At 42.7% G+C, this 24,742-nt stretch overlaps 1 protein-coding gene across 2 annotated transcripts in view; it reads left to right on the top strand.

Moving 5' to 3' along the window:
* Positions 1–24,742, top strand: part of SF3B2 (splicing factor 3b subunit 2) — a 104,000-nt gene that overhangs the window by 63,535 nt on the left and 15,723 nt on the right. For both annotated transcript variants that reach the window (XM_077456764.1, XM_077456775.1), the window contains 7 exons: positions 4,666–4,815; positions 11,190–11,279; positions 17,949–18,056; positions 18,159–18,266; positions 19,047–19,189; positions 20,744–20,845; positions 22,170–22,269. In XM_077456764.1, the coding sequence (XP_077312890.1) occupies positions 4,666–4,815; positions 11,190–11,279; positions 17,949–18,056; positions 18,159–18,266; positions 19,047–19,189; positions 20,744–20,845; positions 22,170–22,269 (801 nt within the window). The remainder of the gene's footprint in view (positions 1–4,665; positions 4,816–11,189; positions 11,280–17,948; positions 18,057–18,158; positions 18,267–19,046; positions 19,190–20,743; positions 20,846–22,169; positions 22,270–24,742) is intronic.

The raw sequence follows: 24,742 nt of genomic DNA, 5'->3' as shown, positions 1-24,742 counted from the left end.
AAATCTCTTGTTCTTGCATTCATATGGTATCCCAAAAAACCGCGCATTGCTCACAAGGTCCTAGTAAAGGAGAAGGAAAAGGGAGGAGTGGGACTACCAGATTTTAAAAAATACTATGAAGCCATAATATTATCCAGGATAGTAGATTGGATACATAACTTAGAGGGGAAGAACTGGGCAGAGTTGGAAATAAGTTTAAGCGGGACAGACTTAACAAAAATGATTTGGATACCATCCCAAGTAAGGAACCTAGGAATAGGCACTAGCACGATCACAAGGCACACACTGAGAACATGGGACAAAATAAATAAGTCACACAACTGGACATGTAATTCCCCCTTAATGTCACTATTAGACACAAAATATTTTATACCAGGAATGGAAGAGCGAATGTTTTATAGTAGATGGGCACAGAAAGTAGAAGTAACACTGGGAGAGGTGATGATAGGAGACAGGATCTTAACATATAGGGAAATCACTCAACAATGGGGAAATAGACCCTTAGATAAATGGAGATACAATCAACTAGCACATTTCACACAAGGGCTCCCACAACCCCTACGAGGAATGAATGATTTAAGGCCACTAGAAAAATTATTTAAGGACCCACAAAGCATAGTGAAAAGGATATCCAAAGTATACAAAGTATTAAGAGGTGAGGGAGAAGGGGAATTACCCATATACTTAGGGAAATGGGAAAGGGAATTGGGGACGCTTCGTAATGACGAACAAAGGAGAAATATATTAAAAATGACATATACATTAGCGAAAGACTCACGAACATATGAAATGGCATATAAGTTAATAGCGAGGTGGTATATGACTCCCATAAGAATGCAGAAATTAAGAAAAGGAGAGGACTTGATGTGTTGGAGGGAATGTAATGAACAAGGCACGTTTAAACACATTTGGTGGGATTTCCCAAAAAGAAGACCTTTTTGGGATAAGATAATTGAAAATATTTACCTGATAACTGGAATGAGGATTAGGAAATGTCCATGGTCTTGCCTGTTCCACGACACAGACATGGGAGTAAGACAGTATAAAGCTACACTTATCCCCTATCTCTTGAATGCAGCCAAAGCCGTAATCCCAATTCATTGGGGAGACCCCCAGGGGCCGACAATCTTAGAGTGGGTGAAAAGGGTGGAGCAGAGTAGGCTGATTGAAGATTCGATCAATAAAACCCTGGAGCCAGAGAGTGCAATCCAAGGGAAATGGCAACAATGGCTGACATTTATAGAGAGTGGGATCTGTCTTGTCTGAGTAAATAGGAGTAGGGAGTAGAGGAGGAGGACGAAGGACACGGGCGGAGAATGGGGGGCACAACTCCGTCCGAATTTTTTTTTTTTTTTTTTTTGCCCGTGGGGAGGGAGGGAGGAGATGTATGCTTTTAACTGTATTTTGTAAGAAGAGAGGGGCAAGGAGTCGGTAGTTCTGTAATATACTATACGACTCCACCCTCAAGATTTGTAAAACAATGTGTGAATAATTTTTGAATAACTTTTGAAAAATAAAAATAAAGAATATATAAAAAAAACATCTTGCAAGGAGGGGAGTTTTTGGCATCGATCGATATCAAGGCTGCATATCTGCACATGGCAATATTTCCCACTTGACAGAAATTTCTACGCTTCAAAATAGAAAATCATAATTTTTCAGTTTGTGGCCCTGCCATTTGGTCTAGCCACCGCACTGCGGGTGTTCTCAAAGATTCTGGCTTCTCCTTTTAGCCAGATTAAGGGCTCAGGGCATAACTGTCCTAGCCTATTTAGACTATATACTTTTAATAGACCATTCAGTCTCTGGCCTAAACCAAAGTTTAATCACAGCTGTAAACTACCTGGAATTTCTGGGTTGGATACTCAACCTAGAAATATGCTCCTTAAAACCATCAAGAAGATTCCAGTACTTGGGGCTGCTCATAGATACCGTACAGAAAAAGGTATTCTTGCCCCAGACAAGAGTCAGTTCCATTATAGGACTAATTCAACATGTCAAAGCAAAGACAATTCCTTCCATTCGCGATGTGCATGAGATTGTTAGGGAGAATGGTGGCCTCCTTCGAGGCCGTCCCTTATGCGCAGTTTCACTCAAGACTGCTGCGAAACACCATCCTGTTGGTCTGGAACAAGAAGGTTCAGGCTTTGGATTTTCCAATACGCTTATCCCCCGACGTACGTCAGCACCTAAATTGGTGGTTGATATCCAGCAACCTCAAAAAGGGGAAATCCTTTCTGCCAGTATTCTGGAAAGTGGTGACGACGGATGCCAGCCTTCTAGGCTGGGGAGCAGTCCTGGAAGAAGCTTCTGTCCAGGGGAGATGGTCTAAGTCAGAACCTTGCCCATCAACGTTTTGGAGATTCGGGCAGTAGAGTCTGGCCCTAGAGTCCTGAACGCTCGGGCTACGGGATTGTCCTGTCAGGATTCAATCCGACAATACCATGGCTGTGGCTTAAATCAATCACCAAGGGGGCACAAGAAGTTGTGCAGCCCAAAAAGAGGTGAATCATGTTCTAGCTTGGGCAGAAAACAACATTCCTTGCCTATTCATTCCAGGAATAGTAAATTGGCAAGCGGACTACTTGAGTCAGTTATTTCTGTGGGAATGGTCTCTTCACACCGACATCTTCCTAGCGATATGTCAGATGGGGTATTCCAGACATGGACCTGTTTGCGTCCAGATTCAACAATAAAAATTTACAACTTTGTGTCAAGAACAAGGGATCCGCTAGCATGCAGAACTGATGCATTAGTCTTCCCATGGGATCAGTTTTCACTGATCTATTGTGTTTCCTCTAGTTCTGCTACTTCCGCGCCTTCTCCGCAGGATCAAGCAGGAACGAAAGGAGGTGATTCTGGTGGCCCAGAAAATCTTGGTTTGCCGAGATCATAAAGATGGTGGTAGGAGTCCCTTGGACTCTGCCATTATGGCCAGACCTTCTCGCACAAGGTCCGGTATTCCATCCTACCTTATGAACGCAAAATTTAACGGTTTGGCTGTTGAAACCCACATTCTAAAGGCCAGTGGGTTATCCCCTTCAGTAGTGTCTACTTTGGTTAATGCCAGATATCCGGCTTCCAGAATCATTTACTACAGAGTCTGGAAGGCATACGTTTCCTAGTGTGGATCCAAGGGTTGGCACCCCAGGAAGTATGTCATAGGTAGGATCCTTGATTTCCTGTAAATGGGATTAGAAATTAAGCTGGCCTTGTGTAGGATCAAGGGCCAGATCTCTGCCTTGTTAATGCGTTTTTTTTTCAACAGCCTCTTGCTTCTCACTTTCTGGTGTAGTTTTATTCAGGGGGTAACACGGATCAAGGCACCTCTAAATCCTTGGGATTTAAATTGTCTTATCGGCTTTACAGAATCGGCCTTTTGCGGGAAATTCCCTTGGTTCCTTTAACAAGGAAAATAATCTTTTTGGTTGCCATTTCTTCTGCTAGAAGAGTATCGGAACTAGTGGCTGTCTTGTAAAGAGCCATATTTGATCATGGATAAGGTGGTTTTGTGTCCTCATCCTGAATTCCTACCAAAAGTGTTAACAGGTATTCATGTAAACCAGGATATTTTTCTGCCTTCTTTCTTCCCAGAGCCTCAATCTACAGAAGAGAAGGCACTACATTCCCTTGCTGTAGTAAGAGCGATCAGAGCCTATTTAAAGGTCGACCCCTCAGGTTCGCAAAACATGTTTTGTTTGCACTACCAGAAGGGCCAAAAGGGGGGCCTAAAAATCTACTATTTCCAAATGGATTTGTCTAATGATTGTTCAAGCTTATGGCTTAAGGAAGAAAATTCCTCCTTTTCATGTTAAAGCGCACTCTACAAGGGTGGTTAGTGCCTCTTGGGCGGTGCATCATCGGGCCTCTATGGCTCAGATCTGTAAGGCCGCATCTTGGTCTTCAGTTCATACATTTATCAGATTTTATCAAATCTATGTTAAAGGTCATGCCTTTGGGCATAGTGTACTGCAGGCTGTGGTACGAGGCCTCTTTTGCCCTACTTTTTTTTTTTTTTTTTTTTTTTCCCTCCCTTCAGTTGCCATTGCTATGGGACATCCCACATAGTAACTACTATGGCTCTGTGTCCCCTGATGTATGAAAAGAAAACAGGATTTTTAAAATGGCTTACCTGTAAAATCCTTTTCTTTCATGTACATCAGGGGACACAGAGGTCCCTCCCTTCTTTGGTATAAACTTGTATTGCTTGGCTACTAAACTGAGGTACTCCCAGTAGTGGGAGGGGTTATATAGGGAGTGCACTTCTGGTCTTAGGGTGTGCCAGTGTCCATCGCCTAAAGGTGACCTATTAACCCACATGGTAACCACTATGACGATGTGTCCCCTGATGTACATTAAAGAAAAGGATTTTTCAGGTAAGCTGTTTTAAAAATCCTGTTTTTGTCAAATTTTACCTAATTGAGACACATTCTGAGATAGGATTGGTAAATGGTTGTGGTTTGTTACCGAATAATTTGTTATTTAGAGGTTGTTGACAATAGGAGTGCCTTCAAGCCCTCGCTCCCCTCTTCGGGGTAGGCAAAATATTTGTTTTGCAGTAGATCGTATAGATACATGTTTACACCATGCTTCATTAACAAATGAAGAAACAAAGTCCTGTCTGCATTTTTTCATGTGACATTTATTTATTTTTTTGGTTTTCAGGAAGAGCAAAAGACTATGAAGTCTAAAATGAGGGAGAAGGTCAGGCCTAAGATGGGAAAAATTGACATAGATTATCAGAAACTGCACGATGCATTCTTCAAATGGCAGAGCAAGCCAAAGCTGACTATACATGGCGACCTTTATTATGAGGTGATGAGCAAGCTGCTGCTTGATGTTTATGTGATGTCTTGATAACACCAAAAGTGTTAAATGCTGATGGAATAGACTGCTAAACATGTAAAGTTCTGTCATCCATGCACACCTGCACCCAGGACATTCCAGACCCTGTGAGTCTAGAATGTACTTGCCAGGTAATACAAGCTTATTGGACTTTTTTTATTTTTTATTTTTTTTTTCCCCTGCCCTACTTTGTCAAAACTGCCAACAACCCCAAAGTCTAGATCTCCAAGCTGCACTGTTAAAGCTCCTTCCTAAATAAATAGTGGTTCTTACCTCCAGAAGTGGAAATGTTATAAGGAGTTATACGCCAACGTGTCTGCAGGCTCAAAGCCCAGCAGTGGCATGCTGCCCATCTGAGTTTTGAAGATGTTCAACACCTTTTTTCAGGTTCACAAATTCTGTATGAGTCTACCAGTTCAGTAATTTTCTCCATACAGCCAGGGGATTTCCTGGATTATTTGGACATCAAGGATGCTTACTTGCATGTCCCATCCTCCTAGCACATAGCTTCCTGTGTTTTGCAGTGGGCTCACATTACCAATTTGTTGCCCTGCACTTTGGTCTGTTCACAGCACGAAGGGTTTTCATCAACGGGCTTATCCCTATACCTGTGGGGGAAACAGAAGTCTCGCTGCCTATACCTGATTCTGGCTTAGTCACAGCGTTGCTTCCTAGCCTTCTCCACCGCCCATATTCCAAAAGTAGAAAATCCGCATGCTTTCTTCAGTCATCATTGTCTGAGCTCTGGTGAATATTCTCCACCCAGAGGTTTTTCAAGACCTCTGTCGCAGGTGAGGAATACTGGACGTGTACTTCCTAGCTTTTTTTGGACCTCCTAGCAAAAAATTGGAACACTTCATATCCAAATCCAGGAGTTCCCTTGCTCTTCCAGTGGACATTCTGGTGACTTTGTGGGATAATTTAAGCCAAATCTACATATTTCCTCAAACCCCTTCCTAGCCTGACCTGTAGAATAGAGACCGAGGGCATTCTGTTAATGCTTTTTCCACCAAATTGGCCCAGGAAGATGTGGTACTCAGGCAACCTCAGTCCCAGGTGCTGGTTCACCATCTCCTTTTATGGTCGCAGGCCTTAACATGGCTTTTGAAACCCAGGCCTGAAGGACGAGGGTGTACACTTTAGTTCTTGCTACAATTTTGAAGGTCATGAAGTCAACCTCTCATAAGGTCTACCATCGGGCACTTAAAAGACCTGTTTCTCATGGTGTGTGACTAGGCATAATCAAATCAGGAAGTATTTGTGGCTAAATCTGGTAATTTTGCCAATTGATTATACCATAAAGGGGTTGATTGCAATCTTGGTGATTCCTGTCCAAAGATGCTCACTTCAAATTTTTTACTGAATGCTATTGTTCAGGGTGTTGCTCACATTATTCCCCCTATCCACTCTATTGTCTCTGTGGGATTCTCACCTGGTTCTGTCAAATCCCTAGAAACCACCCTTTGAGCCTGGGATATTCTCCTGTTGACTCTCACAAGTTTGCCTTTCTCGTTGTCGTCATCTTGGCATGCCGTGTATGAGTTTGTAACCTTAAAGAAAGAATTTCATCCTCCGTCTAACTAGTCTTAAAAATATTACCTCCCCCATACAAACGCCTATGATGATTAACCTGTGTAATAAAAGATGCCTACACTTTTCTATTTTCAGCGCATTCCGGTCCAGTGAAATGATCCAGTTCTCGTGTGTCAGACAGGAATGGAGCGCTAACTGCTAGGACATGGGGGGGACAATTTGTGATGTCACCAGTCCAAGCTTTACCAGCCACTGTTTCTGTTTACAAACAATTTTATTAACATATTTGAGCAAGTACAAAAATATAAATGCATAGAGAAAGTTGAGTGCACAATCAGAAAAACAGCCTAGTACAGGTGAATAGTTCTCCAAATATCGTTGAGTAAGAAAAATAATAAAATAACACTCGGAATAGAAAAGAATTTAAATGAGCTAACAAGGCAGTTTCTGCATTATAAGTAGATTGAGTACATGGAAGGTAAGCTCCAGACAGGAATCTTTCTATATACTTGAAACGATAGTACTGGGTGCATTATCTTTTGGGGTTATCCAATCATCTGAGGAACTCCAGATGGGGTAACAGGTAGACCCCCAAACTCAGGTTATATCTGATGAACGACCAATTGGCGCACTTGCCTTCAAAGATGTACTTGGTATCCATGAGGGTGTGATGTACACTTTCCATCAATTTAATGGATTCCATGCAAAGGAGCACCTGTGACCATGACACAGAGGGACTCCGCCAGTTTAGGGCAATTGCCCAGTGGATGACACTGAAAAGTGTGTGTGCCAGCTTTTGATAGGGGAACCTCCGGGAGCTCAGCAAATAAGATGCACATCTGTTAAGTCAGGCTCACAGGTGCACCTTTTATCTGGAGCACCAACAGGAGGGTTTTTGCCAAATGGGTTTCAACACCGAGCAGCTCCAGAATGTATAGGGAAGAGTGCCTCTGTCTTGACAACCCCTAAAACATGTCAGGAACTAAGAGAAAAATCTTATTCCATCTAAAGGGGGTAAAGTACCAACAGGTATGTAGCTTAACAGTTTCCTCAATGGTGATGGAGCGTGTGCATTTATACATGTTGGAGACCATGTCATGCCAGTCCTCCTTCGCAATCTCCTGACCAGTCTCCGCCTCCCATCCCAGCATAGCTGATGATTTGGCTGTACTATTGTGGTCATTAAGGTATTGATATAAAGTTGAGATTGTCCCCTTGTCTCTAGAGGCCTCCCCACATAGGTTCTCAAATGGTGTTACAGCTCCATCATCCACTTGAGTTAACATACTAGAGAAGCAATGTCGGATTTGTAGGTATTTTATAGAATTCAGTGCTCTGAAGGGCATAATTCTGTTGGAGATGTTCAAATTAGCAAAAGGATGAACCCTGTAGCAGAGAGTCCAGAGTCGCTAGGCCCTGAGATATCCAATATGATAACTCTTTATCCTTGTTAAATGCCAGGGGGTACTGGGATCACCTAGGAAGGAGGCTAGACGTGGGGGACTAGAGAGTAATTTAAATTTTACTCTGTAAAGGGACCAGAGGTACAGGGACTATGCCATCGAGTGGTGCAACATCCTTGGGGGGGAAACTAAGCCCGACCAAAGGAGACCCGGGAGATAGAAGGGGACAATCAAGATCCTTTCAAACTGTAACCATAGTATAGAGGAGGAAGAGGCCTGCCATTGAGCTTGTTAAGCACTTTCTAATCTCACCCAGCCGCTGCTGGCTAACACATTTGATCGCATGACTGGATTGGAGCAGCCTGAAAGTAGATGAGTAAAGCATATAAATCTTTTTTGCATTGGTTAATCAGCACAAGTGTTAGGGAAGGGGAAGGGACATTTTTAAGACTAGTTTGGTTTAGACTGGAACTCTTTCACCTGCAGGAACCCTTTCCTGTACTACATAGGGACAGCATTGTTTTGAGGCCAGAGGCCTTCTCTTGGGGGATTTCTCCCTTCTGCTTTAACCAGGATATTCGCCTTCATTTTCAGTCCTTCTCCTTACCATCCCAAGGAGGCCTCCCCCCAAGTGATAATCTGCATCTCGTTTCACCATCTCCTGGTCGGTTTGACGACTTCTCATTCAAACCTGTAGACTTAAGGGCAAGATTCTGCCTTTTTCTATCAGCGCACTCTACTAGATCTGTTAGTGCTTCCTTGTCTGGCATTAAACATTTGTTCCTCAGATATGCGAGGCTGCTATCTGGTCCTTTGTTCACACTTTAAAGCGTTTGAAAAGGTTAATTATTTTAAAGAGTAACTTCACTTTTTTGTTGAGAAAAAAAAATACATCTCTGGGTGCCCTACAGTATGTACATTACAAGGATTTTAACAAACTTTCTTAACCACTTCAGCCCCGGACCATTTTGATGGCCAAAGACCAGACCACTTTTTGCGATTTGGCACTGTGTCGCTTTAACTCACAATTGCGCGGTCATGCGTATATAAAAAACCATTTTTTCCCTCCGTTTAGGCCGATACGTATTCTTCTACATATTTTTGTTAAAAAAAAATCGCAATAAGCGATTGGTTTGCGCAAAAGTTATAGCGTTTACAAAATAGGGAATAGTTTTATGGCATTTTTATAAATTTTTTTTTTTATTTTTTACTAGTAATGGCAGCGATCAGGGATTTTTAGTGACTGCGACATTATGGCAGATGTTTTTGACACATTTTTGGGACCATTGTCATTTATACAGCAATCACTGCTATATAAATGCAGTGATTCCTGTGTAAAGGACACTGGCAGTGAAGGGGGTGGCAGTGTAGGGGTTAAGTGTGTCCTTGGGGTCTGTTACTAACTGTTGGGGCTGGGCTTTCATTTAGTGAACACTGATCTCTGCTCCAATCACATGGAGCAGAGATCAGCATCACTAGTTGCTAGGCAGAACGGGGAGATGCTGTTTACAACGGCATCTCTCCGTTCAACCGCCCCGTGAGACTAACGCGGGTATGCCAGCGGCTATTGAGTCCGTGACACCGGCGACCGGACTCATAGGGGTCCTGACCAGCACGCGAGCGATGGCAGGGCGGCATTAAAGATTGGACGTACCTGTACGCCAATATGTCTGCCCGTGCCATTCTGCTGATGTACATCGGCGTGCGCTGGTTGGGAACTGGTTAAAGATTTCTACCTTTCATTTTTCTGAAAAGATTGTGTGTTTGTCTGCATCTATGGGAGAAAGCGAGTCTAATTGGAGCAATTTTCAATCAGCTTTGCACCTGTAGGGCTTTAATGAGGCAAGCTGCTGGGCCTGGATCCCTTTTAGACCTGATTACTCATTGGAAGTAGCTCACTGAAAAATACATTTTTGTTGCCGGGCTGCCTGAAATCTGACTTGTATTTTACTGCACACTTCTGGGAAAATTGGTGAGCCTATCACACAAGCAGGAAATGTTTCTGGGGCATGTTTTGTACACATTCTGTTTTATACGCTATATTTTTTTCTTTATTTTCTATCCCCCCCCCCCCCCCCAAGGAATTGGAGTTAACCTTTTAAATAAGAAACCTATCATGTTTGCCTGCTCTGTGCAATGGTTGTGCACAGAGCAGTCCCGATCCTCCTTTTTGGTCTCCATCGGTGCTCTTGGCCCCTTCTCCCTGAGTGCCCCCATAGCAAGATGCTGGCTCTGGGGGCAGTCGTGCATGCTTGCTCCCAAGTCGCTTCTGTGTGCCTGGGTGACGCACACAGCGCCACTCAGCCCTGCCCCCACCACCTCCACACTGGCTATGAATGACAGCAGCAGGAGTCAATGTCTCCCGCTACTGTCTCAACCAATGAGGAGGAAGAGACCTGGGAGTGCTGCTGCTCTCAAACATCGCTGGATCGGGCTTGGGTGCGTGTAAGGGGGGGGGCTGAGGGTGAAGCTCTACACTGAAGTAGACAATTAATTGTTTAAAGATGGCGATCTCTATTTAACCTCCCACACAGTCTTAATCCAGCATTTCCATGATTCATGTAAAACGTGCAGAGCAGTTCCCCTGCTCACAGCTGTTAAAACACAGTGCCGATTTTTTTATTTTTTTATCAACAACATTGCTCAGTGCTGAGAGATTAAAAAAAAAATATTCATATCTTTCTGTTCATTTACAGATCAAAGGGATACACTTTGGTCTGCAAATGAAGTCCGTTTCAAAGCAACCTTGTCAAGTAAAAAAAAACTTTTTTTTTTTTTTTTTTTTATTACTTTGTTTAACCCATTATTTGCACTAATCAGTCTTAAGATTATTCTCTTAATCAGTTTAAATCTTTTTCAGTTTTTTTTTTATATATTTTTACGGCTTTAACATGTATTTACACGTTTTGAAAAGTGCACAATATAAAAAAGTTTTTAATACATGTGTAAAATAACTTTTCAATGCTTTGTACCATTGCTGACAGCTGAAGTGTGAACAAAAAAGTTGCAGTAGGTATCGGTAATTGCTTCCAGCGAGTACTCAAAAAGGAAAATAACAATAAGACCCTAATGTAACTTAATGGTAACTTTTTTTATTTCTTTATACATTACATTATTTTTCATTAAATTTGATTAAAGCAGAGTATTCTGTCTTATTTTATTGCCATCTTGTTTGATAACCTAATGTTCAGGAGTTGTAAATATTTAAAGTTTTTCAGAATTGTGATCTTTATTCTAAGCAAAAGAATTGTGACTCTGCAAAGAAAAGGATTTTACAAGTAATTCAAAAATCATATATTGCCATTCAGCATTAAAAAGTTAAAAGCGTCGTATTTTTTTTTTTTTTTTTTTTTGTCATTTAAATAAATTGTTTGAAAATATTTTGAACGTTTTAACTTCTGCCATTAGGGAAAAGAATTTGAGACTCGTCTGAAGGAAAAAAAGCCAGGAGACCTTTCTGATGAGTTGAGGATCACTCTAGGAATGCCAGTGGGACCAGTGAGTTGATAATTTTAAGTTGTTTAACCACTTCTATACCAGACCTATTCGGGCACTCCTCTCCTACATGTAAAAATCTAAATTTTCTTTATCGTACATCATAGGACACAGAGCCTCAAGTATTTACTTAGTGGGTTATAGCTACCTTAAGGTGTTGACACTGGCACACCCAATACAGGAAGTTGACTCCCCCTATATAACCACTGTCTCCTTCCAGTTTTTTTTGCCAGTGTGTAAAGGTGTTGGCATGAGCGAAGATGCGCTCCGAGGAGCGATCCGTGCTGGTTTTAAAGATCCTCCACAACCAGATCCACCCCACCACTTCGGCTCCAGCATGGTAGGTTTTGCCTGTAATGCTCCTTTGAGTGCTGGACCCTAGGAACCATCACTCTTTTTAGTCTTGCTACCTAAAGTTGTCCTGATTGGTGCTATACAAGGTCCAAAGCAGTGAAACCCCTACTAAAGGGCCCCAGTCTTTGAATGTTTAAACCATGCTGCCCGTCGAGATGGGTGAAGTTTGGATCTGTCTGTTTACAGCAGTATCCTGCAGCGAGGAAAAGGTAAGAGGAAAGCATAGGAACTGCAAAGTCACCTATGACTTTTCTTTCAACAATATTATGTAATATATTGCCTTTTAAAAAAAAAAAACTCCTCTAGTGTGTTTAAATGTGTGCTAAAAGCGTGTTTCTCAGCAGCTGGAGGGGGGTTGCATGTTATGTCTACATAAAAGCTGTTAAATCTGCTGTATGACACAACCTGCTTTGCACTATGGCTTCAAGGCTTACTACTAAGGCACCAAAACCATCCCCAGGTGCTGGGAACTCCAGTCATGCGGCCACGTTGTCATCCTCTCCGGATACCTGACAATGCAAGCCAGGGTGAGTCATTGGAACCAGCTAGTGGTGCAACTGCTTGTCTCAATTCAGCCCCTGTATACGTGACTGAAAATGTATTTTCCTCTGCCCTACAAGGTTAGAAGGAAGATTAGCCGCTTTGCATCCTCCATTGAAGGTGATAGGAAGGTTGCTAGATCCCTCTCTCCCATTCCTAACCCTTACCAGCGGAACAGTGAGCACAGGATGGGGTATTACCCTCTAACGATCGGGAAAAACAAATCGATTATTCCTCTGCGGAGGAAACTGCTGATGTTTCAGTTAAACATTCTGAGGTACAAATCCTTACGGAAATGGTTTGTTCCACTTTCATGCTGCCCCTAACACTCGGCTGAAAGTTTTTTTTTTTTTTCTTTGGGTTCTTTGAAACCTTCACAACCAGTGCATGCGTTTCCTGTCCACGCATTACTAGAGAAACTTATTTATACCGAATGGAATCATCCGGATAAGCATTTTCTCCCTCCAAAGAGATTCTCCGTTCTCTATCCCATGAAGGAAAAATTTATCAAAAAATGCAAATTTCCAGCAGTAGATGCTGCGATTTCCAGTGTGAATAAGTTTGACTTGTCCAGTAGACAATGCACAAATGTTAAAAGATCCAACAGATAAAAAGTTGGAATTTTTGTTAAAATCCTCTTTTTTTTTTTTTTTTTTTCCTTAGCAGGTATTGTTGCTCAGCCTGCAAGACCAGTTCAGAGGCCCTTAACGAGCTCCCTGCACAACAGTCCCATGAGTTGGCGGACTTAACAAAAGCATTATGTTTTGCCGTAGATGCTATGAAGGATTCTATTCACCAGGCATCTCGCCTTGCACTTGCGCTAGTACACATGTGTAGGACCCTTTGGTTAAAGGGTTGATCCGCTGAAGCACTCTGCAAAAATCTGTCTAGTTTCCCATTTCATGGGGAGCGACTATTTGGTGGTGATTTGGATAAATACATCCAATTTCCAGTGGAAAAGGTACTCTTTTGCCAGTCAAAAGGAAGTATAAACAACCTTCATTTAAACAGACTTTCTCTACTGCGCCAAGCACATCCGCCTCTAGGCAGTGGCGACTGCTTCCACCGTCAGATTCCAGAGGAAAAACGCAGGGTCAGGCCCAGGCTCAAAGGAAGACCCGGGGCCGCAAAGCTAAATACTTAGCCCTCTTCGTGAAGAGGTGTCTTCCCTCAACAATGTGGTGGGGAAGACTTCTGACTTTCGCACAAGTCTGGTAAAGGGAAACTCTGGACAGGTGGGCGCTCGCCACAGCGACTCTAGGATACAAACTAGAATTTTGGGAGTTTCCCCCATCTCATTTACTGAGATCAAACGTTCCCAAGGATCCAGGGAAAAAAACAATCCCGGTTTCAAGCGTTGGTCCGATTATTGACTCAAGGGGTAAGAGTACAGATCCCCACAGAAGAACAGGGCTTGGGATTCTATTCAAATCTGTTTATGGTACCAAAACCGAATGGAGATGTCAGACCCATTCTGGATCTAAGAAATCTAAATCTGTTCCGGAAAATCCGCTCATTCCGCATGTAGTTGATCAGGGCAGTGTTCTCCATCCTACAAGGGGGAGAACTTCCAGCATCCATCGACATCAGGGATGCATATCTGTATGTCCCTATATTTCCCCCTCCCCAAAGGATTCTGGGATTTGAAGTAGAACACTTTTTCAGTTTGCGGCCTTACCTTTTGGGCTAGCCACAGCACCATGGGTATTCACAAAAATACTGGCCCCACCTCTAGCCAAGTTAAGGGCACAGGGCATAATAGTGTTGGAGTACCTAGATGATCTATTAATAGACCAGTCAGTGACTCGCTTAAAACAAAGCGTACGCATTACAACCAGTTACCTGGAAAGTCTCGGTTGGATCCTCAACCTAGAGAAGTCTTCCTTAAAACCAGTAGGAAGGCTGGATTATTTAGGGCTGATCATAGATACAGCCCAGAAAAGGGTGTTCTTGCCTTCAGCAAAGATCAGCTCCATATGAGAGCTGGTACGGATGACCAGGTCAAAAGCAAATCCTTCAATTCACCTTTTGCATGAGGTTGTTAGGAAAGATTGTAGTTTCATTCGAAGCAGTTCCCTATGTCCAGTTCCATTCAAGACTGTTATAAAACAGTATCCCCTCTGCTTAGAACAAGACGATCCAAGCTTTGGACTTGCCAATGCAGCTGTCCCCAAGAGTGTCCCAAAGCCTCAATTGGTGGTTACGAAGCCAGAATCTGCTGAAAGGAAAATCCTTCAGACCAATTATCTGGAAAGTAGTAAATGCAGATGCCAGCCTCTCGGGCTGGGGAATGGTACTAGAAAAGATGACTGTCCAGGGACAGTGGTCAAAGCTCGAAAGAGCCCTGCCCATCAACATCCTAGAGATTCGGGCAGTGTGTCTGGCTCTGAAAACCTGGACTTCCAGGTTAAAGAATGAATCCGACAATTCCACGGCTGTGGCATACATCAATCACCAAGGGGCCACCAAAAGTCGCTCAGCGTCAACCATATCCTAACTTAGGCAGAAAGGAATGTCCCATGCCTCTATCAGTTTTCATTCCTGGAGTAGAAAATTGGCAGGTAGACTATCTAAGTCGCCAACAGTTATTCCCGGGTGAATGGTCTCCCCCCTCGATTGTTTTTCGGGCTGTTTGCCAAAGATGGGGAAACTCCGGACATAGATCTTCTAGCGTCAAGAATTAACATGAAGTTAGTCAACTTTGTGTCCAGAACAAGGGATCAACTGGCATACGGAACAGATGCGCTGGTAACCCTGTGGGATCAGTTTTCACTGATTTATTCTATTCTTTAACCCCGAATCAGATGCTGCCTCGACTTTTGCAGGATCAAGCTGGAAAGAAAGGTAATTGTGGTAGCACCAGCATGTCCCAGAAGGTCATGGTACGCATAGATCGTAAAGATTGCAGTGGAGGGTACTTTGCCTCTCCCACTAAGGCCAGACCTGCTCTCGCAGGGGCCGATATTCCATCCTACTTTACAAACGCTAAATTTAACGGCTTGGCTATTGAAACCCACATTCTAAAGAAATGTGGGCTTTCCAGGTCAGTTATCTTAACTTTAATCAATGCAAGAAAACCAGTTTCCAGAGCTATATTTTATAGAGTTTGGAAAACGTATGTGTTCCTGGTGTGAATCCAAGGGTTGGCACCCTCGGCGATATATTGGCAGAATCCTTGCCTTTTTACAATTGGGCGTGTAGATGAAGTTGGCCCTTAGTACTATTAGGAACCATGTCTCAGCCTTATCGGTTATATTTCCGATTGCTTGCTATGCATTCTTTAGTCCGGGGTTTTATGCAAGGGGTGATGCCGATTCATCTGCCAGTTAAATCACCTTTAACCACTTGGGACTTGACTTTAGTTTTGTCAGTGTTACAAAAACAGCCATTTGAACCATTAGAGCATATTCCCTTAGTCCTTCTGACTAGGAAGCTGATATTTTTGGTTGCTATATCCTCAGCAAGGAGGGTTTCAGAATTGGCTGCTCTTTCTTGTAAAGAGCCATATTTGATTATTCATGAGGACAGAATGGTGTTACGCCCCCCGTTCAGGCTTTCATCTGAATGAAGATTATTGTCCTGCCGTTTTTTTCCCAAAATCATGTTCCGGGAAAGAAAAGTCATTACATTGTCTTTATGTAGTGAGAGCAGTAAAAATCTATTTAAAGAAAACTGCTCATTCGTAAGACTGATGTCTTATTTATTCTGCCAGAGGGTCCTTAGAAAGGACGGGTAGTGTCGAAATCCACTGTTAAGTGGATTTGGCAAGTTTTATAATTCACTTATGACTTAAAGGGTAAGATTCCCCTTTTTCAAGTTGAAGCGCACTCTACCAGAGTGGTTAGTGCTTCTTGGGCAGTGCGTCACCAGGCCTCCTTTGCTCAGATCTGCAAGGCAGCAGTCTTCGGTCCATACATTCACGAAATTTTATCAAGTATATGTAAGAAGGAATGAGGATATCTCCTTCGGGCGCAGTGTGCTGCAGGCAGCAGTATGAGTCCTCAAGGTCTGGGGGTGCCCTACAGTTTGTGCCTCCCTCCCCTCAAGTAGCATTGCTATGGGACATCCCACTAAGTAAATACTTGAGGCTCTGTGTCCTATGATGTACGATAAAGAAACTAGGATTTTTATAACCGCTTACCTGTAAAATCCTTTTCTTGGAGTACATCATGGGACACAGAGCTCTCACCCCTCTTCTTTTATGGGGTTTAAGTATATTGCTTGGCTACAAAAACTGAGGTACTCCTGGCGGAGGGGTTATATAGGGGAGTCAACTTCCTGTATTGGGTGTGCCAGTGTCAACACCTGAAGGTAGCTATAACCCACTAAGTAAATACTTGAGGCTCTGTGTCCTATGATGTACTCCAAGAAAAGGATTTTTACAGGTAAGCTGTAATAAAAATCCTATTTTTTGGCTAGAAAATTACTTGGAACACACACACACACACACACACACACACACACACACACACACACACACACACACACACACACACACACACACACACACACATATATAATTTTTTTTTTTTTTTAGAAACACCCTAGGGAATAACATGGTGGTCATTGCAACTTTTTATCTCGCACAGTATTTGTGGACACAATTTTTTTTCAAACGACTTTTAACTTTTTTTTTTCAAAAATAGTTTCAGGATCTAAAAAAAATAAGAAAACGGTAAAGTTAGCCCAATTTATTTTATATACCGCATTTATCGGCGTATAACAAGCACTTTTTTCCTCCTTTAAAGTGGTTGTAAACCCTTAAAACGCACTTTGATCTACAGTTAAGGCTTACCTGTAGGTCCAAGAAATATCTGCCATAGACAGCGGCGCGCAGGCGCACTGAGCGCGGCACCGTGCGCATGCATGGGAGTGACGTCATCACCGAATGACGGCGTCGGAGCAGAGAGACCCACCGAGAAGATGGATGCACCGGACTACAGGGGACAGCGGTGACATCGCTGGCTCCTGTGTCAGGTAAGTGACACATAATGGACTACTATGCAATGCATAGTAATCCATTATGCTTTACCTTTGCAGGGAATAAAAGAAGTAAACTCATCAGAGTTTACTTCCTCTTTAAAATCAGGGGAAAATCGTGCATGTTATACGTCGATTCCCCCCGTCCGATTGTGAGCTGCTCGCCGGCTTTCGGCCGCTTTCAGGAGCATTTTAAATAAACAAAAATTTTTTTTGATCTTTTATTCCCATTACAAGGAATGAAACACACATCTATTGTAATCATTCGTGACAGGTCCTCTTTATAGAGAGATGCAGGGTCAATAAGACCCCACATCTCTCGTCGAGGCTGGAAAGCATGAGATCGGAAAAAATATCCACAATCTTATGCTTGCCAGCCATGATCGTGGCTTTGTTTACATCTACGGCCTGGGCATGACGTCATAACGTCACGCCCGGGTCTCCGTCTGTCAGAGATGACCGGTGACCATCTGGTCACTGGTCATCTCGGCTTAACTCCACTTCGGCCAATAGCGGGGGTTAAAACCGCCCCGCTAGCGGTCGAATAGTGCTGGTAAAGCGGTGCTAAAAATAGCACTGTTTTACCACCGCTCCTGCCCCAGTGTGAAAGGGGCCTGTGTGTGTGTGTGTGTGTTTTTTTATTTTATTTTTTTATTTCTTTCTTTGGTGCTTTCATTTGGAAATGTCTGCAATACTTAGTTGGCTTTTTGAAAAACTATTTAGTTTACTGGTTCACTGAAGGTAGTGGACCTGATATTGGAATGCCCCACCTTCTGAATGTTATTTCTTGTCCTGCAGAATGCTCATAAGGTTCCTCCTCCATGGCTTATTGCAATGCAGAGATATGGACCACCCCCATCATATCCCAACCTTAAAATTCCAGGTTTGAATTCTCCTATTCCTGAGGTAAGACAGATGATATATATTTTATTTATTTTTTATTTATTTTCAATGCATTATACTTATTTAAATTTCTTATTTTTTTTAAATGTTTACCAATATCCCAAGGGGTGTTCATTTGGATATCATGCTGGTGGTTGGGGCAAGCCTCCTGTAGATGAAATGGGAAAACCACTTTATGGAGATGTGTTTGGAACCAATGCATCAGATTTCCAGGTAAGCAGCTGCTACAATAATTGTTTTAAAGCGGTTGTAGACATGAAATATGAACAAAGCATATCCTCATATAGTGTGTTTCTACCTCAGTCCAAAGAACCTGTTGTCAATCCTGGTCACTGTCTCCTGACCCTCAGTGACTCTCAAGCACACAGGAAGTGATTGACAGCATCCCAGTGACACTGTTCATAAGGGTATACCCAGGCCCCCTCCACTCCAGATTAGGCCCCCTCTGCTTAGATTACACTCGGCTCTGTGCTGTGGAACGTGACCTCAGAAACTCACCTCCTGGAAACTGACAAATACTTTGGAGGACTCTAGGGAGAGAGTGTTGCAGATTAATTTTTGTTTAAAACCCAAAGCTATTGTTATTTCAGAGGGTTTGTGTAAAGGTTTACCACTTAATACAATATTCTACTGAATATTGCCCTTACCTTTTTATTAGTGTATCTAAAGCTAAAATTGTGTTTTTGGGGAGAGGTGAGAATAGTAGAAACCAACAATTTTTATTCCTGCTTGTGTTTTGTGTGGGAGACTATGTAACTATTCTGGTGATCACTGTCACCAAGGCTAAAAATTACAGAAAAGTGAATATAGTCACCAGAACAGGAATAAGGAGGCAAAATTGCAAGAGTTTTATTTCAGTGACAACCTTTACTTTGGAGAGATTTCCTAATAACCAAATAAGAAAAACAAAGTTCAGTTTTCTCATCAATGCCCCCTCTTTATAGAGATGAGAAGAGATGTGCATTTTAAAGGATTTTGTTTTTGACATTTTAGAGTAAAAATGAAGAAGAGGATGTTGACAGAACCCCATGGGGAGAGCTGGAACTGTCTGATGATGAATCGTCTTCTGAAGAAGAAGATGAAGAAAGTGATGAAGATAAAGCAGATGAAACTGGATTCATTACACCTGCAGATAGGTGAGTGATTTGGGCTCTTGCATAGTTATCACGCTTGGTTTTCTTTTACCTTGACCACTTCAGTGCCAGCCTTTTATTTTTTTCAGTTTTTTGCTTTTCCAAATCTACGTTCACTATTGATTTTTAAACGATCACCTTATAAAACAACCCATTCAGCTTAAGTTACAAATGAAGGGCAAAACATCTGTGTAAAGATAAAAATATAAAAACTGCAAACCCCCCCCCCTTTTATTTTATTTTTTAAGTGATGACATTCCTTAAGTTCTCAGTTGCATAAGAGCTGGGGGGAGCAGGAGCAGCAGCAGACTGATCTTACCAGTGAAAGGTGTGTGTGTGTGTGTGTATACAAGTCTGGTTAATGGAGAAGAGCTGGCTAGAGAACTGACCATGGTGTGTTCTCCTGCTTTGTGTGGTCAGTTTTTAATAGGAAAGCAGAGGGACTGGCACGAACACTAGGAATTTCACACAAAGGAAACAATACGAAGAGAACACTTTTTTATTTTATTTTTATTTTTTCTTACAAGTACATGGTACAGCAGGCACATAACAGGAAAATACATCATGGGAAATGTAGTTCCAAAACATCTGGGGTGCCAAAGTTCATCATCACTGCCCTAGGGTATCTGCTAAAAAAAAAAAAAAAAACATATATAACGTTTGGGGATTCTGAGCAAAAAAATTATGATTTTTACATGTAGGAGAGAAGAGATACATCTATCTATGTATGTATGTATATATATATGTGTGTGTGTGTATATATAGACAATGGTCCCAAAAATGTCCGCCATAATGTCGCAGTCACAATAAAAATCGCTGATCGCCGCCATTACTAGTAAAAAAAATATATATTAATAAAAATGCTATAAAACTATCCCCTATTTTGTAAACGCTATAACTTTTGCGCAAACCAATCAATCGCTAATCCCCCTTCTTTTTTTTTTTTTTTTTTTTTTTTTTTTTTTTTTACCAAAAATATGTAGAATACGTATCGGTCTAAACTGAGGGAAAAAAAATATTTTAGATATTTTTTGGTGATGTTTATTAACGGAAAAAGTAAAATATATTGAATTTTTTTTTTTTTGCGCAAAAAATAAAAACCACAGAGGTGATCAAATACCACCAAAAGAAAGCTCTATTTGTGGGAAAAAAGATGGCAATTTTGTTTGGCCACGTTGCACGACCGCGCAATTGTCAGTTAAAGCGACACAGTGCCGAATCGCAAAAAGGGGCCTGATCCTTTGTCTGAAAATTGGTCCGGGGCTTAAGTGGTTAAATACTAAATTACGGTAATCCAGTATCCCCCTAAACTAGCCATCAACTCTGCTCTTGGGCTTTGTGTTGGACTACACTACAGTTGTCACCAACAAGCTGCAATTTTGGCAGTAACAGCAGCCTGCCAAAGCCACTGGAATGTTTAAAAAAAAAGACAGCACTAAGACGTGCAAATGCCAAACTTAGTCTGGGACTCAGTGGTCAAGCTTTAACTGCTGTCACTTTATTTACAGAAGCATTTTTTTCTTGTTGTAAACTGTTTTGTGTTTTGTCTTTGTGCAGTGGTCTTATTACTCCTGGAGGATTTTCTTCTGTTCCTGCTGGTATGGAGACACCAGAACTTATTGAGCTGAGAAAGAAAAAGAATGAAGAGGCCATTGATGGGTATGAAGCTCTACATAATATTCATAGTCTGACTGAATGTTTTAGAATATTTTTTTATATACTTCTCCCATCACTGCCAGATGTTCTCCTTTTCAGTGTTAAATCTGTCTGTAAAATCAAAGCCTACTTGACTTATCAGTGCAGTTTCAAATCGCTAGCGTATGTTTAGAACAATTAAAGTGTAACTACACTGCTACCTAGCGCCACAGCCCAAAAATAGTATTTCATTCATTTTTAATATTCAAAACAAATTCATTCAATGCTCTTATTTTGCTGAGAAATCACTTTGAAAATCACCCCCCATGTAGACACAGATTATTCATGTAGAATATACTTCCTATAATCCATCTGTTCATGCATGCAGGTAGGAGGGTAAACTTAGCTGAGGAAACTTCTCTCCCTCCTAAAGACTCCTGGGATGTGTGACATCACTTGCCTAGGCCAGGAAATAACTGAAGAAATGTAAAAAAAAAAAAAGTTTAAAACCAGTAAATATGATATACATTCATATCTATTTACTAATGCTATAAGGGCATAAGAATTAAAAATAGTCAATGTTGATTGACAGAGTGAAAGACTACTTTAAGAATAGGAGGCTGCTCGGACATCTCCACCACCCGCCCTCGCCCGCTCTAATAGAAATCCCCCCCACACGCACACTTATTGATGCATCCCTGCGTGAATGGGTGAAATTGCAGCTGCTTATGTGCTTGTGCACTTTTGTCTCTTGCTCTTTAGATTTGGAACAACAGCTAGAAAAAAAAATCTGCTAGTTTCGTGTTCTGAGGTTCATTGTTAGCGGTTTACTTTTGCAAATGCAGGGTTAAAGCAACCTACATGTGTTTGCTTCAAGATATCCCCTTCCTGCTCCGCTATTGCAGAGGTCACAAGTACCCTATCGGGGACATTTTGTTCACTGGATTGCAGGGTGGTGCTACAGGCCCCCAGTACTCTCTCCACTGATAATTGGTCCCCTTCTATTTCTCACCCTTCTTCTGCTCATTCAGTTGGCTCATTGCCCATGCCCAACCAAATTTCGTTTTTGGATGATTGGTAAATCCATCACAGTGGAGCATATCATTTTAATAGTTCTGGATGTATAAGATCATGTGTTTATTTTTTATTAGTATGTATCAGCTGATTTAAAACGTGTGTGTTTAGCGGAGATTTAATTGTTTTGGCTTAAAGACGGTTGATTTGTGATGAATATCGAATACATTTTTTTTTTTTTATTTAATGGTACCTTGCATGTATCCATTTCTCATCCATATACTGGTTGTTCCTTTTTTTTTTTTTTTTTTTTTTTTTTTTTATAACCAAACAGTACAGAGACTCCGCTACTTTTTACGGTGCTTCCAGAGAAGAGAACTGCAACTGTCGGTGGTGCAATAATGGGATCCACTCATATCTATGAAATTTCTTCGGTGAGTTTGACTATGAAATAGAAACTGAGTTGTGAAAATAAGCTGTCGGGTGTACAGTTTTAATATCAGCTTTTACTTTAGAGTTCCTTTAATGCATAAATATCCAAATGTGTTGAATACAGTTCTAAGGTATACCGTATTTGCCGGTGTATAAGCCGACCCGGCATATGACGACCCCCTAATCTTACAGGACAAAAACGCTTTTAAAACTGTACTTACCATATAAGACGACCCGGCTTTCGAGGCTTCCGAGGCTTCATATTTCTTCCTGCATTTGCTGGAGCCAATCACGGCGAGCGATGTATTCCTTTTAATGAATACAAAGCCTGCTTGGATTGGCAGAGGCTGTAACATCATCAACCCGCGCCGCTCTGACTCTCCAAGCCAATCAGAGCAGGCTACAGAGTAGCCTGCTCCGATTGGCAGAGGTCGTTACTCCAATCTGAGCAGGCTTTGTATTCATTTGAATACATCGCTCACCAGGATTGGCTCAGCGGTATATACTGTATGTAGCCGAAGCTACATACAGTATTACCGAACACCCAGCCGGCATCCGAGGGGCTGACCCGGCGTATAAGACGACCCCTGCTTTTTGGCCAACTTTTTTACATGCAAAAGGTCGTCTTATACGCCAGAAAATACGGTATGTGCTTTTGGAATCATTTGCAACCGTCTTAATGGAGAGGTGGGATAAACTTTATTTTATTTTTTTATATATATTTTTTTTTTTAAATCGTTCACCGAATACAGGATCAGTATTAAAGTGAATTTCCATCCCAACTTTAACTATGCGTGAAAAGTGGTTTCTCTTTCTTTCATTGACAGACACAGCTTCTTCATTGTGACCTTAAGGTTATATCGCCCCTTTAGGAGAGGACTAGCCAGAACATGTTAAAAACAGCAAAACTGCACAGTACCGCCCAGGGGTGGTCCTACTGGTTATAACCCCTCACACTGCATCCAGCAGTTCAGTTTTTTTTCTGCCTAGTATAGGATAAGGACCTGGCTCCCAGTGGGACCATTGGTCCTGGGACTTTTTTCTGCATTTTTGATTCCTGTGATCTACAATCAACAGCCCGGCTGGGTGAGAGGCTGGATAATATAGATTCTGGTAGTCTCCTCAGCCTAGCCATCGAGCGTGAGCAGACCTTAGCTATGTGCTGGGTCGGCCACGACATGCCCCGTCTGATCCAGGGGCGGCCCGTGAGCTATATGCTCCGGGGCACACATATGACTGTTTGTCCGTGTCAGTGTGCAGTGGCCAACAGCCATCTCGTACTGTTCGGGTAATGAATCTGTCCGTGGAATGCGTCCAGCAGTCCCTACAGGAGGGGTAAAAATGGTTCCACCTGTTTCGGCAGAATGGAGCAGCTGGGCATTCCCTGGGAGGTAGACTAGGGTCTCTCACTCTCGCTTTCGTCCCTCCCTGTCCCTTTTTCCACCTCCCCATACTATGGGCTGCTGTGTGACTGGGCACATGGGGGTGCGGTACACGTACCTGGCCGAGGGTGTTCCGGGGGGGGGGGGCTCTGGGTCCTGGCAGGGGGCCTCGCTGGGTGTTGGGGGTCCTCTTCCCTGTTTGTGGGGCACGGTGGGATATTCTGGTGTATATGCCATGTGCAGAGGCTGCAGCCGTTTTTCTGTAGCCATAGCCAGTTTTTTTCCTTTCGGACATTTTCTGGAAGTCCGGCGGCCTTTTTGCCGGCGCCCTCAGACGTTTTGGTGCTGAGGCGGACATTTTCTGGTAGCCTCAGCTTGTTTTGCCTCTAGCGCTTGGTCCTCTTTTTTTCCTTCTAGAACAGTGCACTTTTTACACAGAACACCTTGTGGCTGACACAGGGGTGAGCAGACAGCAGCAGCAGAGCTCAGTACCTGGGTCAGTGTGGTGAGTTATGCGGGGGGGGGGGGGGGGGGGCTCAGTCTGTGGCAGCTAGGAGGGTTGATTTTTTTGTGTGACTTGCCTTAGGACCCTAAGTGGTGACAGGCGAGTGTGGGTCAGCATAGTGTCAGAATCTGGCGCTTCTTCCCCAGACATCCCTGTTATGGCAACCAGTTCCCCCGCACTTGCGGTGCCTATGGACGCTCTGTCGGCGGACCTGGAGGCCTTTGTTGCCACGGGGGAAATGGCGTGCGGGTGCAAGGGGTTAAAAAATTCCCCCTCCCCCACTGTCTTCTGGGGAAAGCTCTGATTCAGACTCTGGCCCTGCGGTGGCAGGAGGCCCCTGTTCTGACATGTCAGAGGATGTGGACCAGGACCGTTTGGACAGTGAGAATGACTGTGTCCGTGCAGGAAAAATCGCTTGTCGGAGCACTTATCACAGCTGTGCAGGATACCCAACTTATTTTGATATATTTTTTTTTACAAGGAGTGGGGAAAACCGCAGAGGCCCTTTTCAGTCCCAAAACACATGGCGGTGTGTTACCCCTTTTTAGAATTTCCTGAAAAAATGGACATCTCCGGTTGCTGACCACC

Source organism: Lithobates pipiens, unplaced genomic scaffold (genome assembly GCF_037356315.1).
Source record: "Lithobates pipiens isolate NorthernLeopardFrog02 unplaced genomic scaffold, aLitPip1_a1.2 Scaffold_10, whole genome shotgun sequence".
Classification (NCBI taxonomy): domain Eukaryota; kingdom Metazoa; phylum Chordata; class Amphibia; order Anura; family Ranidae; genus Lithobates; species Lithobates pipiens.
The sequence above is the reverse complement of the archived record's forward strand: the minus strand, read 5'-3'. Positions and strand labels throughout refer to the sequence as shown.